General features: G+C 61.3%; 1 protein-coding gene across 1 annotated transcript; it reads right to left on the bottom strand.

Annotated features, from left to right (window-relative positions):
* Nucleotides 1–11,933: 11,933 nt before the first annotated feature.
* SRXN1 (sulfiredoxin 1) lies at nt 11,934–15,410 on the bottom strand. The gene is made up of 2 exons (XM_062202314.1): nt 15,177–15,410; nt 11,934–12,892 (listed from the first exon to the last, which is right to left on the bottom strand). Exons 1-2 carry the CDS (start codon nt 15,393–15,395, stop codon nt 12,689–12,691), a joined length of 423 nt encoding a protein of 140 aa, XP_062058298.1. The 5' UTR covers nt 15,396–15,410; the 3' UTR covers nt 11,934–12,688.
* Between the last annotated feature and the right edge of the window lie 357 nt (nt 15,411–15,767).

Here is a 15,767-nt window from a genome sequence, read left to right as displayed (position 1 = left end):
TTGGGAGCCCCATTGATCCTCTGACAGCCCAAGACGGATCGGCAGCGAGTGTGTATTCAGGTGCAGGCTCTAGCACATGGAGGCCAGATGAGAATGGGGGGGAGGGGGACTGGCGGCCTCCTGGGGTGGGGGGCTGAGCAGAGCCCGGGGAGGGCAAGGCTGCAGCAGCCCCCAAACACCTGCCTTCGCCCCCCCCCCCCCAGCTCCCGCCTTCCTTCCAGGAGCACTGGGAGCGGGCTCCCTGCACCTCCTCCCCCTCCCAGGGCCTGGGAGCCCAAGGTGGGTGCAGAGAGAAGCTGGGGTGTGGGGAGAACCCTGCTTAGTTTGATCCCAGCTCAGGTGCCCCTGGGAGATGCGGGCAGGGCAATCAGCTCTGCACAGTGCCCAGCAGATGGGGAGGCCAGGCCAGCAGGCGCCTCCAGGTCCCCTGAGCCTCTGAGCACTCCCACAGCGTGGCCGCCCCTGGGATCTTTTCCCTCACAGACACCTGACCGGTGCAGGGCAGTTCGGAGCTCAGCCTGGAGCTCAGCACTATGCACGGAGCAGGGACCAGGGCACCCAGACAGGCGGCTGCAGGAGGTGGCAATGACTCAGCGAAAGGCTACAGGTGGAGCCTGGGCTCAGAGAGGAAAGAGGGGTCTCCAGGTAGAAGACGCGGCGCAGATGGGGCTGGCCCAGATGCAGGGATGCATGGGCTCAGAGGCTGGGGTGCAGAGAGAATGGGGTGCACGGGGGAGCTGGCAGCTCCGAGAGTGGACACGGACAGAAAGGAAGTACTCACGGAGAGTGGGGATGGAAGGGAGGGCCGGGGGGCGGGGCACACAGCTGTGGGGGGGAGGCGGGCTGTGGCTGCGGGGTGCAGCCTAGGCCTGAGAGATGACCACTCAGGAGCAGCTGGACCCCGCTGCCTGGTGTGTACCCTCCCAGGCGCGGGCAGCCGCACCGCCATGGCAGCGGGGCCAGCCTGGGTAGGAGGCAGGGCTCTGGCCCATCTGCCTGTCCCAGGCAGGGGCCCGGTGAAGTCCCCGCGAGGCTGCAAGGGTCGTGGCCCTCGAAAACCCTAGGCTATTAGGTTTGGAGACCCTTAGAAGGTGCGGGAAGCAGCCCCTTGTGGAGCCCCGGGAACATGGCCTGCAGGGGCCGGGCATTGTCCAGGGGTCTTCCTTGAGTCCTCGCTACCAGCCCCACTGAATAGATGAGGGAGCCGAGGTGCCGAGCACCCCATAGCCAGGGCCCAGAGCAGCTGGGATTTGAAGCCAGGCCGGGGCTCGGAGCTGTCCAGCCCGGGCTCTCTCCTCTTCCCCCTCTCTGCAGGGATGCGGGGATGTTTGGTGCCCCCGGCAGGGGTGGGAGGTGAGATTTAAGTATAAATAAATAAACAGGGAGCAGATGGTGGGGTGGGGGGCTCCTGCTTCTCCCTGGGAAAGCATTGCTGGGATGCAGCAAATGGATTCCAGACTTGGCCTACATTCCCCTCCCGGACCTGCTCTCCGGCCCACTGGTCTGGGACCTGGTGCTCATTTCTCATTTCCCTCCTTGCTTCCTGTTGTGGCCTGGAGCAGGTCCCTCTACCTCTCTGTGCCTCCATTTCCCTATATGTCCAATGGGCGAGAGGAGAATGAACCCTGCCAAGTTTAGGTTCAAGGGCCACCTCCTCTGGGAAGCCTTCCTCGAATGCCCCAGGCAGACTTCGTTAGAGCAAAAATGTGGACTGTCCAGGAGGAATCAGGTATTTGTGTCTTTTTGCTCCACAACACACCCAACAGACGCGTGCTTGCTCAGAGCCTGCGCTCTCCCCGCACTCTGCTCCCCTTAATGCTGCTCAGCGCCCAGCAGACTTTTTCTCTGCAGCTCCAACACCAGCCCAGACCAGCTACTGCCAAACATTCATCAAGGGGTGACATGAAGGGGACACGAAGAGCCACTGTGTTCCCCAAATGTGGAGCCTGTATCACTGGGCTGGGGCTGGGAACTGGATGAAACATATGCGGGTGGACAGCTCCAATCACGAGAACCCCAGTGAGAAAGTCACTGCTCGTTCAGCACCTTCCAGTCCTCGTCAGCGAGGCCAGGAGCCCCCTTCTAACACCTGTGCGCCTCTCTCTCTCTCTCTCTCTCTCTCTCTCTCTCTCTCTCTCTCTCTCCCCATGTTGAGGAAGAGTCTTGGACTCAGAGATTCTGCAGATAATAATGTAGCTAAAATAAGAAATTATGTGCACTGTTTTGTTTCTTATTCATTTTGGTTACTTTTTATTTTTAAAAAATTTTTAAAAAATTTATTTGACAGGTAGAGTTATAGACAGTGAGAGAGAGAGACAGAGAAAAAGGTCTTCCATCCGTTGGTTCACCCCCCAAATGGCCACTAAGGCCGGTGCTGTGCCAATCTGAAGCCAGGAGCCAGGTGTTTCTTCCTGGTCTCCCACGCAGGTGCAGGGGCCCAAGCACTTGGGCCATCCTCCACTGCCCTCCCAGGCCACAGCAGAGAGCTGGACTGGAAGAGAAGCAACCGGGACTAGAACCTAGTGCCCATATTCTGCATTGCCGGCACCACAGGCAGAGAATTAACCAAGTGAACCACGGCGCTGGCCCTTATTTTTAAAATCTATTTTTAAAAATTTTTTAAAGAATTATTTATTTATTTGAGGGGCAGAGATACAGAGGTGGAGGGGAGAGATAGAGAGAGGGAGGTCTTCCGTCTGCTGGTTCACTCCTAGCAACAGCTGGAGCTGTACCAATCCGAAGCCAGGAGCCAGGAGCTTCTTCCAGATCTCCCACGTGGGTGCAGGGGCCCAAGGACTTGGGCCATCTTCCACTGCTTTCCCAGGCCACAGCAGAGAGCTGGATCGGAAGTGGAGCAGATGGCACTCGCACCTGCGCCCATATGGGATGCTGGCATTGCAGACGGCGGCTTTACCCGCTATGCCACAGCGCCAGGTGCTAGTTTTTATTTCTGATGCAGGTTCGTGGTTTTTCATGGGTGTCTGGGTATTGCTGGTGGGAGTGCCAAGCAGTCCCCTCCCTCTGGAGTGCACAGGGCACAGCCTGAGGAAGGGACTGTCTGGGACCAGGGTGACCTGGGTTGACTGATGGGAGTCATCAGGTGTCTATGTGGAGGTGGTGATGTGGCAGTGTGCATTGGTCCAGACGCCTCAGGTGGCAACAGTTCAAATGGGTGCATTTCATTGTATGTAAATGATAGCTCAGTGTTCATTAAAAAAATGCATATGTTAATGAAGTCAGACTTCCACTGGAGCTATAGTCACTGATGGTGCCGATGCAGGTGTGGCCAGAGGCTGAAGGTCATGTACGTCTGTGCAGGATGGACGGCTGGGAGACTGGGTGAATGGTAAGTGAGCAGGTAAATATCTCCCGTCAGCAATGAGTCCATGCTACACTGTCCCAAACAGAGACTGTCCTCTCGCTTGCATAGCTCCTAGGACGGGGAGCTCACTACCCTATGACACAGCCTTTTCCATTTCCAAACACTAAGGGTGTGAAAGACCCTTCCTTGTGTGGACTGGATCTCCCCAGAGTCTCCGTGTGCTCTGGGCTCACAGGCACCCCGGCTCCCCTACCGGGGACAGCAGCCCAAGCACCCACCCTTCCAGTCCCCTCTCCTCTGCCTACCAGGCCCGGCTTGTGCAGACCTCACTTTCCGGTGGGGGCAGTGGGATAAAGAACAAGTAGGTGGGCAAACAAGTTAATGAGGAGTTGTGAAGGCAGCAAGAGTGAGGCACTGGGGGCCCGGTGGCGGGTGGCGAGCAGAGTGGACGGCTCTCTGTGCAGGTGAATGTTTGAGCCAAGGCCTGAAAGATGCCAAGGAGCTGGAAAAACCAGAGGGTGGTCATTCCAGGCAGAAGAAAGCAAGTGCAAGGGCCCTGAGGTCAGAACAACTGGGCGCCGTGAGGCAGCCAGGCTGGCTGGAGCGGAGTGAGCTGGGAAGGGCACGCCACTGAGGACGCTGACGGCGGGAAGCCTGAAATTGTATTCTGTCTTATTTATTTGTTTTCATCTTATTTGAAAGGCAGAGAGATAGAGAGATCTTTCACCTGCTAGCTTACTTCCTCAATGCCCAACACAGCCAGGGCTGGGCCAGGCTGAAACCAAGAGGACGGAACTCCATCTGGGTTTCCCACATGAGAGGCAGGAACCCAAGTACTTGACCCATCACCCGCTGCCTCCCAGGGTGCATTCGCAGGAAGCAGAGGAGCCGGCCTCAAAGCAGGCACTCCGCAATACGGGGAGCAGCCGTCCCAAGCCTCCCTCCTGAAGTTGTTTTCTAAATTAAAAAAAAAAAAAATTTTAAGATTTTATTTATCTGAGAGGTTGAATTACAGACAAAAAGGAGAAACAGAAAGGTCTCCCATCTCTGGTTCACCCCCTAATTGGCCACGACAGCCAGAGCTGCGCCGAACCAAAGCCAGGAGCCAGGAGCTTCTTCCAGGTTTCCCACATGGGTGCAGGGGCCCAAGGACTTGGGCCATCTTCCACTGCTTTCCCATAACAGGGAGCTGAATAGGAAGTAGGGCAGCTGGGACTCGAACCAGCACCCATATGGGATGCTGGTGCTATAGGCAGAGGCTTAACCCACCACGCCACAGCGCCGGTCCCATGTTTTCTAAATTTTATCCTCAAACACTTTTAAGCAACGAGGGCTGTGTGAGACATAACTGAATAGACCATAAATACCTACCTGAATGAAGATCGAAGGCCCTGCCGGGTCCCATAGTCCTGCACTTTCCAGAGTGAGGCTTCAAGAGACAGGGTGGTGCAGGGGGCGCAGCTGTGAGACATGCCTGCCCCCGCCTCGCCCCTGCTCTGCCATGGGGGTGCTGGGCCTCGCCGCTCTCAGCCTCAGGCTCCTGCAAAGTGTGGGTAATTAGTGGACCCCCAGGGCTGCTGCTGTGTAGTGATTAAGCCGCTGCTAGGGACACTGGCATCGCCTATCAGAGGGCCAGTGCCAGTCCCTGCTGCTCCACTTCCCATCCAGCTAATCCAGCTACTGTGCCAGGGAAAGCAGCAGGTGGTGGCCCCTGCCACCCATCTGGGAGACCCGGATGGAGTTCCTGGCTCCCGACTGGGCCTGGGCCTGCCGGGGCTGTTGGGGCCATGTGGGAAGTGAAACAGCGGATAGAAGCTCTCTCCTAGTGTCTCACCCTCTCTCTCTGTCACTATGCCTTTCAATAAAGTAAGTCTTTTTAAAGAAACTTGTGTTTTTTTTTTTTTTAACCCCACCTCGGTGGGTTGTTGAGACTTTGGAGAGAGAACAGGCCTGGGAGAGCCCAACGTGCTTTCTGCTGCGTGCCATGGAAAAGAATGAAGACACGAGGCCGGCGCCGTGGCTTAACAGGCTAATCCTCCGCCTTGCAGCGCCGGCACACCGGGTTCTAGTCCCGGTTGGGGTGCTGGATTCTATCCCGGTTGCCCCTCTTCCAGGCCAGCTCTCTGCTATGGCCCGGGAAGGCAGTGGAGGATGGCCCAAGTGCTTGGGCCCTGTACCCGCATGGGAGACCAGGAGAAGCACCTGGCTCCTGGCTTCGGATCAGTGAGATGCACCGGCTGCAGTGGCCATTGGAGGGTGAACCAACAGCAAAAAGGAAGACCTTTCTCTCTGTCTCTCTCTCACTATCCACTCTGCCTGTAAAAAAAAAAAAAAAAAGAAAAGAAAAGAAAATAATGAAGACACGGACAGTGAGATGATCCATAATTTTCCCGTCTCCTCCAGTCCTGGTCCCTTCAAGGAGGGAGTTGTGGGCTGGCGGGTTGGGGGTCTCTGTCACTTGCTCGCCGAAAGACAGCAGCGCTGGCCAACCCCGGGCAGGCAGTGCCAGCACGGCTTGTCTGTCACACTGCTGTCCACCACTGCGCTGACTTATGTCACAGGAGACTGAACGTCCATTTAATCTCCCATCTCAAGTTCCCTGGAATTTTTTTAAACTTAAGCCAAACAAAAGCAAATAGATCTGGGAATTCAGGAACAATGGTTCCTGCAGGTGAGCACAAGCCCTCTGTCCCAAGTGGCCCAATCTGCCAAGGTGGCTCTGGCTGGGATGTGGAGACACATTTTCCTCACCTCACTGCTTCTTGACGCTCCTGGGGAAGCAGAGGCCCCGCCGAGTGTCCTCCGGGGCGGAATGGGATTCCTCCCAGGGACTCCCGTGTCTCTGTCCTCACTTTAGCCTGCAGGGAAGATTCCAGAAAGGACCACCATGGCTCGTTTGTGTTTTCCCTTTCTCTGTCTCTCCTCCCAGCCACTGGCAGATCCTGGCCCTCCATTTTCAAGTTATGCCCCAATTCCGATCACTTCTTCCCTCTCGGGTCCAGCCCAGCAGCCATGGGCTGGGGTGGTGACAGCAGCAGTGGTCCGGGTCCTGCTCTGCTCGGCAGCCGGGATCAGACCACATCCCTTCCCTGCTCCTGGGAAAGCTGAAGCCCCCACCTCCCCCAGCAAGGCCTGTCGGGCTGACGGTGCTGACCTGCCGGCCTGATCACCTGCCGCCCCAGCCCCCAGGCCTCCTTGCTTGTTTCCTGGACTCTCCCAGGCTCAGGGCTTATCCCCGACTGTTCCCTCTGCCGGCACACGCTTCCCTCTGACGGCCCAGGCCCCTTTCCTCTCCTGGGGCAGCGCAGTGCCCCTCCCGCACCCGGGCCCTTGCTGTCTCCTTTCCCCATCTGCGGCTTTGCCTCATGGCGCACATCTCTCTGGGATACAGTCTTCCCATTTCCTACCCATTTCCTGTGGGTGCTGGCCTGTCTCCCAAGTGCCCTCCAATGGTCCCGAGTCTGGAACCAGGCCTGGGCACGCAGGTGCTGGGTGCCCCCGGCAGAACGAACGGCCCAGAGGCATGTGAGGGGGCCCTCTGTGGCCCCGCGGTCCCCTCCCCTGGTGCAGGCAGGGAAGGGCAGCAGAGGCCCTCCCTCAGGAGAGGCTCCCAGCTATAGCCCAACGCAGCCAGTCTCCACGGGAGTCCTCCAAAGGCAGGGCCTTCGGGGCAGACCCCGACCCTGCTCCCAGCCTGTGTCCTCCTCTGGTGGCGGCCAGACTCAAGAAAGTGAGCCGCCTGGGGGGGGGGGGGGGGCGCCCTTGTCCCTGTCCCTCAGAAAACTGAGGCTCGCAGAGGTGAGCTATCTCCAAGACGGCTGGAGTCCCACGGCGCCCTAACTCCCCTCCTACGGGGTACTTGATAAGCGGAGGACCAAAGGAGTTACGCAAAGCGTTGCACCCCGCGCACAGCAGGCTCTCGGCTGGTGTCAGCCCCTGCTGGTTACCATCGGACCCACCGCAGTTCAGGGTCGGGCACCCGGCTGGCACCCGCGCAGGCCCCGCGTGCGCCCGGGCAGGGACCCGCAGGCGCCGCCAAGGCCGCCAGGCGCGCAGGGGTGGGGCGCGCGGGGCCGGCGCGGGCTGGAAGACATTACACGGCTGTCGGCCGGGGGGCGTCGCCGCGAGTTCCGGAGGGGGTCCCGGCTGCGGACGCGCCGGCCGCGGGGACGGCCCCGCCACAAAGCGCGCTTTGTTCTGCGCTCCCCCCGGGAGCTGGAACCAATGGATTGGCGGCAGCTGAGGTCATCCGTCAGCCAGAGCCGGGGTCAGGCCCGGGGAAGGGGCCGCGGGCGCGGGCGCAGCGGACGGGCCGGGGGCCGGCGGCGCCGCCCTTTCTCGAGGCTGTGCCCGCGGGCGGCTCCGCCTCCGCCTCTGCCTCAGTTTACCTGTCTGGCCCTCGGGGAAGAGCGGTTCTGTCCTGTCCCCTCCCGGGGACTGAGAATGGAAGATGGCAGCCATGGTGGCCAGGTGGTAGCGGTGATGACCTGTAGCGAGCCGTCCCTACGTCCCGCTCCGTGGAAGTGTGGGGCGGGTTGGGGTGTGGGGGAGGCGGCGTGGGCCGGATCACACAGTGCAGTTTGGCTGTCTCCACGCCTCCTTCCATACGGGGAGAGGCAGGGCCTCTCCCTGGTCCCTGCTTTGACCTCTGGCCAGGCTGGTGGCTGACAGGGGGAGTTCTGAGACCCCTTGGGGTCCGTCCTTGGCGGTCCAGGGCGGGGCTGGGGTGACCCAGATAGGTGGTTCTCGGGGGAGGCAGGGTCTGCTCGCTCTCGTCTAGCCCCGTGAGACTAGAGCAGGGACTGCGTTGTGGCACAGCGGGTTACGCCGGCGCCTACTGCGCTGCCTCTGATCCAAGGCCTGGAAAAGCAGCGGAGGATGGCCAAGTGCTTGGGCCCCTGCACCCATGTGGGAGACCCGGAGGAAGCTCCTGGCTCCTGGCTTTGGCCTGCCTCTGCCTTCAAGGCCACTTGGGGAGTGAACCAGTGACGGTAGATGTCGCTCCCTCTCTCTGACACCTGTGCCTTTCAAGGAAATGCATCTTTAAAAAACCTAAAAACCCAAAGCCGGAGCCCATCCATCCATTCATCCATTCTCACGCCCCGGCTGAGCGCCTTAGCTTCCTGGTTCCAAGTGTCTGACCCAGGGGCGCCGGGGGAGGTGCGCAGGGAGCCCCCAGAACTGCCCACAATCCGCGCATGCTCACGCCTCTGGAGGATGGCTCAGGCTTCCCCGGGGCTTGCGTCACGTTCACATCACTGCTCCAAAAGGCTCGGAAGCACTGATTGGCAGGCAGGGGGAGGGACGAGCGTTCCCAACTCCAATGGATGGGGCTGCACTTGTAGTCACCTGCCAGGCCCTACAGGCTGCTGGCCTCACTGCTGGAGACACAGCGGAGAGCACAGAGCCGCGCTGCAGGCGGGGGGGGGGGGGGGCGTGCACACCCCCAAGTGACTCGCAGATGGACCCGTGTGCGCCTCAGAACAGAATGAGCCGGGCCCGCGTGGGTCGCGTTCACTCAGCAGCTCCCGGCTGGCGCTGGCTGGGTTTTGGCGCCGCTCTTGGTGTGGAGCTGACAGTGAGACAGGAAGAGTGGCAGAAGATGTTTCAGAGAGGGCGATGGATGCCGGGACCGACAGGAGACTGGGCGGGCAGAGAGAGGGGTGGACGGCGTGGTTGGGGGAGGCCCCTCGGCAGTGACCACGAAGTCTACCATGGCGACAGAGGTGAAGCCAAGGGGTCCCTGCATGCTGCTGTTCTCTGGAGCCGAGCTCCAGGGCAGGGGTGTGGTCACGGGGTCCTGAGAGCCCTGGAGAGGCAGGCAGCCCAGCTCCCCGGGGGGCCTGAGGTTTCCAGAGGAGGCGCCGCTGTGTGGACAGCTGTGAGGTGTGCAAGGCCGTAGCGCCAGAGGGTAGTAGAACCTGGAACTCCAGACTCCCAGCCAGTCGCCTTCTCATGCCTGCACCCTCGGCGCCTCTGGGCGATTGGGAGGCCTCCCTAGGCCAGGCCCTCCCCTCCAGCCCCTTCCCCACGACAGTTGCTCTGCAGCCCAGAGGCCTAGCCCTGATCTGGCGACAGGGAAGCACTGCCACCTGCCGGCGCAACTGGGAAATGCAACTCTCGACTGCTAGCAGGTTTCACCCCGCAGAACCCACCTGCTCCTTTTCTTTAAATGACCCCTCCCTCCCACTCCCAATTCTGTTCTGTACCCGCCCCCCAGCGCCTGGAGGAGTGCCTAGGGCCGCCTGGTTGGGTCTTCTCTGCAAGGAGAAACCCCAGGCCGGGTTTTGCTATAGCGGGTAAAGTCACAGCGTTCAACACTGCCATTCCATACAGGTGCCAGTTCGAGTCCTGGCTGCTCCACTTCTGATCCAGCTCTGCTATGGCCTGGGGAAGCAGTGGAAGACGGCTCAAGCGCTTGGGCCCTACAGCCACGTGGGAGACCCGGAAGAAGCTCCTGGCTCCTGCCTTTGGCCTGGCCCAGCCCCCCACTGTTGTGGCAATTTGGGGAGTGAACTAGCCGATGGAAGAGCTCTCTCTGTAACTCTACCTTTCAAATAAATACAGTAAAATATTTTAAAAACAAGGAGAAGCCTTATTTTATTTTTTTATTTATTGCTCTTTTTTTTTTTTTGAGAGAGAGAGAGAGAGAACAAGGTCTTCATTCCGTTGGTTCACCCCCCAAATGGCCGCTAAGGCTGGTGCGCTGTGCCGATCTGAAGCCAGGAGCCAGATGCTTCTCCTGGTCTCCCATGCGGGTACAGGGCCCAAGGACTTGGGCCATCCTCCACTGCCTTCCCGGGCCACAGCAGAGAGCTGGACTGGAAGAGGAGCATCTTGGACAGAATCTGGTGTCCCAAGCGGGACTAAAACCCGGGGTGCCGGTGCCGCAGGCGAAGGATTAGCCTAGTGAGCTGCGGCGCCGGCCACCCTTGCTCTTTTTTGAAGACTTATTTATTTATTTCAAAGTCAGAATTACATACAGAGAGAAGGAGAGGCAGAGAGGGGGGGGGGAGAGGTTTTCCATCACTGGTTCACTCCCCAATTGGCTGCAAAGGCCAGAGCTGCACGGATCTGAAGCCAGGACCCAGGAGCTTCCTCCTTGTGGGCAAGGGTGCAGGGGCCCAAGCACTTGGGGCATCTTCTACTGCTTTCCCAGGCCATAGCAGAGAGCTGGATGGGAAGTGGAGCAGCTGGGACTTGACTCGGCTCTCATATGGATGCCGGCGCTGCAGGCAGCAGCTGTACCTGCTACGTCACAGTGCCAGCTCCATCCTTGCTAACTCCTGCCCCAGCCCAGTGGGCAAGGGGAGGGTTACTCCCACTGCGCAGGCGCACATCAAAATGGAAGCACCTAGGAACCAAGTCCCCAGCTTGCCTGCCTCTCAACCTAAGCCTGGGGGGGCAGACGTGCCACAGTTGCACAGGACTCAGACTGGTCCCAGAGCACAGAGCTCCTGAGCACCACCTAGGCGTCTTTCCTGTGCTGTGTGGACGGATGGGCGCCATCACTGTAAGTGGCTCTTAGCTCTGGTCTCTGGACAGCATATCCGCTTGACCTGGGAGTCAGTGACCCAGCGTGGACCCAAACCACTGGCCTAAAACTGTGTTCCCCCTTTGTATCCCATACAGTCCCGTCTTGGGATGATTTTAGACTCACAGGAAAGCGGCAGGGATGGTGCAGAGCCCCGCCCACCTGACATCACCGTGGTGCACAGTCATGGCCCAGGTGTGTCCCAGTCCAGAGCTGATCTGATTCCCAGCGTTCCCACTCCCATCCTTTTGTTTCAGGATGTCACCTCGCCTTTGGGACTCAATCCCTTCCCAGTCTGGTCACGGAGTCAGTCATCTTTCCCCGGGGGCACAGAAGGAACAGGAGAGCTGTCATGCTCACCATGGAGCTGGGGAAACCCAGGCTTGGAAATGCCAAGGGACCGACTCCTGGGGGCAGTGAGAGCAAGGCCGCCCACCACCCCGCCTCCCACAGGCCCCGAGGGCCAGGACAATGTCTCGGTCACTGCTGACTGGGCAGAGCAAGCCCAAGGGGGGTGGAGGGAGAGGGAGAAGGAGGGAGAGGGAGATGGAGGGGGAGGGAGGGAGGGAGGGAGAGAGAGACTGAGACAGAGAGAGACAGAGAGAGAGAGAGAGAGAGAGAGAGAGAGAGGCTGCCCACCCTAACTTATTTGTGATAGATGAAGACACTCACAAGTTCTGCACGGCTCTCCCCATCCAGAGGTCACCCCCTTGTAACCGGAAGACCTTAATGTCAGTGACACCGTCCCAACTGTCCCAACCCTGCACTAGAACTCTGGTGGCTTCGACCCTCACTCTCCTGGCACCCTCATGTGAGGGATCCTGAGCAGGAGAGCGCCAAGTGACCCAGCTGCCAGCCCATCACCTCAGAGAGGTGAGCACGCGGCGGGAGGAGACAGCTGACAAGGGCCCTGTGGCGGACCCCCGGCTGCACCAGCAGGACGGCCCGGCGAGCCCAGCCCCTCACCAACCTCACTGGGGGCAAACAACGACCCGCTGCCGGCTACGGTGCCTGGGCCGGCTCATGACCTGCACGGGCTGGTGCAGCGCCTCGCCTCTCTCAGGAACAGGTCCCACTTATCTGGGAGGCAGCGTGCCAGGCCCGGGAGACAGAACGCGACTGCTCTTCCCAGCCATGACCATCCTGTCCCCTGCAGTCCTGGCTTCCTTTGTGGCTAGGGGTGGTGGTGGCAGCGGGCTCAGGCCGAGGAACCAAGTGGCAATATGCAGGGGAACTGAGGACACAGGGCCTCTTACTTTCTGATCTGACAGGTGCAGCTGGCATGGCCCTCCCTCTTCCACTATTTCAGTCTTCCTTCAATATAGATGTGATCCTGGAGATGCGGCAGCCACTTTGTGACCGTGAAGTGACAAGCACCAAGGACTGTGGAGACGTGAGCCCTAGCTCACTGAGCTGTTACACTGACACCACTCAGCCTCCCGCCTCTAGAATCATGTTCTGTGCGGAAACAAGCCTCTGTTTATTTAAGCCACTGCAGCAGAATGGAGTCCTCACCATGGGCTACATGAAGACAAGCAGGAGGCCCTGGGCCTTGGGAATCAGAAGCCGGCAGCACGTGGCTCTCCAAACCCATCCCCTTTCTTGTTTCACCCCCTGCGCAAGCCTGCAAGGGGAAGGCCAGGATTCTGCATTCTCCCACCCTGTACGTTGTGAATCCGAGGCCATGCTGCTAGCAAAGGCCCCGAGGCCTGGAGCCACACCCGCACTCCCAAGGGAGCAAACAGACCGCGCCTGCTCCGCCTGCTCCAAGGCCCAGCCTGCAGGGAAGCCAGCTTCCGTCTCCTGAGTTCCTGGAGGTGCCAACGAGGCTGCTATTGCAAGTCTGGTGTAGACGCGCCCAAGTACACCCTGAGGTCCGAGAGGGTGGACTGGACGAGCTTGGCGGGGATGGTCTCTCGCTGCAGCTGCTGGTAGGCTGCGTAGCGGTGGCAGCCCCCGAAGGAGTAGTAGTAGTCACCGCCCTGGGCCCCTTTGATCCAGAGGACGTCGATGGGGGGCACTCTGTCCGGGTCCTCCTGGAGAGAAGGGGACATGGGGTGAGTGGGCAGAGTGCAGGCTTGGGCAGTCTGCGAGGCGCGCATCAGTAGCCATGCCGAGCTCCTACAGGGCTCACGAGGCACGGCTGCGTGGGGCCCGGGGATCTGTGAGCTCGCTGATGTCTCCTTGGGAGCCAGAGCATCAGCCACGGCGAGAGTGTTTACAACAGGGAAATGGGCAGAGGCTACGAATGAGAGATCCCCTGCCCCACAGGGCCAGGCTGGGTACCACACCTCTGGCCTTGACCTTGACTCTGGGAATAAGGCACCGTTGGAACGACACAGACACAGTCCCTGCCTTCCCAGGGCTTCCTACCAGAGGGGTCCACGGAACTAAGAGGTGACTCTCAGAGCCACAAATGCTGTGGACATGACAATGCAGGTGACACAGCCTTTGTGAAGGGAGACCGCGAAGCAGACACCCATTTGGGCAGAGAGAGAAGTGGAAAAGTTTAGATTAACAGCCCTAACGGCCTACCTTCAAATCTCAGCTCTGCCACTTACTAGCCACGTGGCCCTCCCCCCAGGAAGGATCCCTAGGCAGGAAGGCACCGCAGCCCCAGGAGGGAGCTCTGCGTCCCGGCAAGGCTGGGGGACCCCGGGCGAGGGGCCTCACCTTTCCTGTGTTCATCATCTGTAGAATGGGAATACGACATGCTGTAGGGCTGCGCGTGAGGAGTCGAGGGGCAGGCAGAGCACTCGCGGGGGGCCGTGGGGCTCTGTGGGGGCAGAATGATGGCCCCCAAAGCTGTCCACGTCCTGCCCCTCGGAGCCCGTCATCCAGCTGCCTGACGTGGTGGAAGACGGTGCCAAGGGCATTGGGGCTGAGATGGGAGAGTAGCCGGGGTCACCTACCGGCGCGAGTGTAACCCATGGGAAAGTGGAAAAGGACAGTCTGGGAAGACCGAGGAGGGCGGCCCCTGGGAGCCCGGCGGGCGAGGGAACAGACGCTCCCCCCCCCCCCCAGGCCCTCCAGGAGCCGGACAGCCCTGCCCATCCCTTGGGCTTAGCCCAGGAAGCCCCCCTTTGAACTTCTGAACCACAGAACTGCAAACTACTATGTGGGCATGGGCTTCCGCCCTCAGGGTTGTGGCGCTGTGCCCCGCAGAATGCCCTCTGACCCTAAGCAGGCAAAGCAGAGCCGGTCCTTGGTCCCTGGGGAGCGTGGGCTTCCAGCAGAGAAGGTGGGCTCCCTATATGAGGGCTGTCACAGTGCAGCAGGATGGGAACCAAGCTGGTGGGCATGCAGGGGCCGTCAGCGAAGACGGGAGATCAAGTAGCAGCCGGGAGCAATGAGGCAGGAGGGAGGCCTGTACAAAGGCCCAGACGTAGGAGTGCGCTCAGCCAGATCCCCCCTCCCACAGAGCCAGGCTCGGGGCTAGCAGTGGGACAACAGCCCAGAGACAAGGTCCCTGCTCGTGTGCAGTTCACGGGAGATGAGGCAGACAGACCAGACACAAGGGAATAAGCGCGTGGACAATGTCCGATGGACATGGGGCTACCTGGAAAAATGCCTCCGACCCTGGCCAGCTAGAGGGGCCAGGGCTCCAGGCCAGGAGGCGGAGCGGGAAGCCATGGGGCAGTGGGCTCTGGGGCAGGGCCGGGAGTGTGGGGATGCGAGGGGCATTCCAGGACTGAAGACCTCCTGGCTGCTGCGGCAGCGTCTGGTGGACGAGGGGGTCTCCTCTACCCCCCTGCCCAGGGCCGGAGTAGGGGACAGGATGCCAAGGGGACCCGGCCAGACCCACGCTCATGCGCCCCTAACCCCAGCCCCAGCCCGCCAGCATCACTGGGTTTCCCCAGCGCCCTCCCCACTACCTTTCAGCAGACCCCCAGGACCAGCTGTCCCCACAAGGGCCGGACAGCCCCTCCCTGGACAGTGGGGGCGCTGGGACGGGGCTGCCCGCGTCCTTTCCACGCACCTGACCTTGGGCACGTTGTTATAAAAATAACTCTCCCTAGCCTCGGTTCTCACCTGGGAAAGGGGGCCTGTATCTACCTGGGAGCGTGGGCGCAGGTCGCTAAGGAACGTAGCCCCCGGGCCGGGGCAGGCGCTGTCTTTACAGGAATCGCCGGTCCTTATTTTAACCATCTTGGCCCGTCCCCTCCTTGCTCAGGTGAGAAGCAGAGGCCCACCGTCGCCCAAGGTCACCCAGCCAGGGCTGAGCGCCCACAGGCGCCGCCGAGTCAGCCCCGGCTCCCTCGGCGCGACCTCCCCGCCCCGTGCCTTCCCTCCGGCGGGCCGGCCTCCCCGGGGCCTCACCCGGATCGTGTCCACCAGGCTCTGCACCTTGGCCGGGTCCAGCACGGACGGCAGCGGCCGGATGAGCACGCTCAGCGGCACGTTGTGCACCGCGGCGATGCAGCCCGAGTGGATGCTGCTGCCCTGCGCGCCGCCGCCGCCGCCGCTCGGCCCGGGCCCCTCGGGCGCCCCCCTACCCGCGCCGGCCCTGCCCAGCGCGCCGCCCGCTCGCAGCCCCATGGCGCCGCCGCCCCCGCGCGCGCCGCCTCCGCGGCTTTAACTCTGGCCGGGCCGTACCATTCGGCGGGGCCGGGCGGGGGGGCCCGTGCGGCGTGGGGGGCGCGCTCCTCCCCCGGCCCCGCGGTGGTGCGGCCGCGGCCCCGGCCCCGCAGTGGCCCGGCCCCCAACCCCTCCCGCCCCGCGGCCCCGGGCCTGGGCTCGCCCGGCTCGGGCCCGCCGCCGGGGGGCGCCCCGCGACCTCCCCCGGGCCGCGCGGCGCCCGGCAGTGCGCCCGGCGGGCTGACTCAGGGTGAGTGTGCAGTCGCGGCGCTGGGGAGGCGCGGCCGGCCCCGGGCGCGCGGGCGCGCGGGCGGGCGGCGGCCGGACCTGCTG

This window comes from Lepus europaeus, chromosome 10 (assembly GCF_033115175.1).
Source record: "Lepus europaeus isolate LE1 chromosome 10, mLepTim1.pri, whole genome shotgun sequence".
Taxonomy (NCBI): Eukaryota; Metazoa; Chordata; class Mammalia; order Lagomorpha; family Leporidae; genus Lepus; species Lepus europaeus.
Note: the sequence above shows the minus strand (reverse complement) of the source record. Positions and strands in the feature narration are given on the sequence as shown.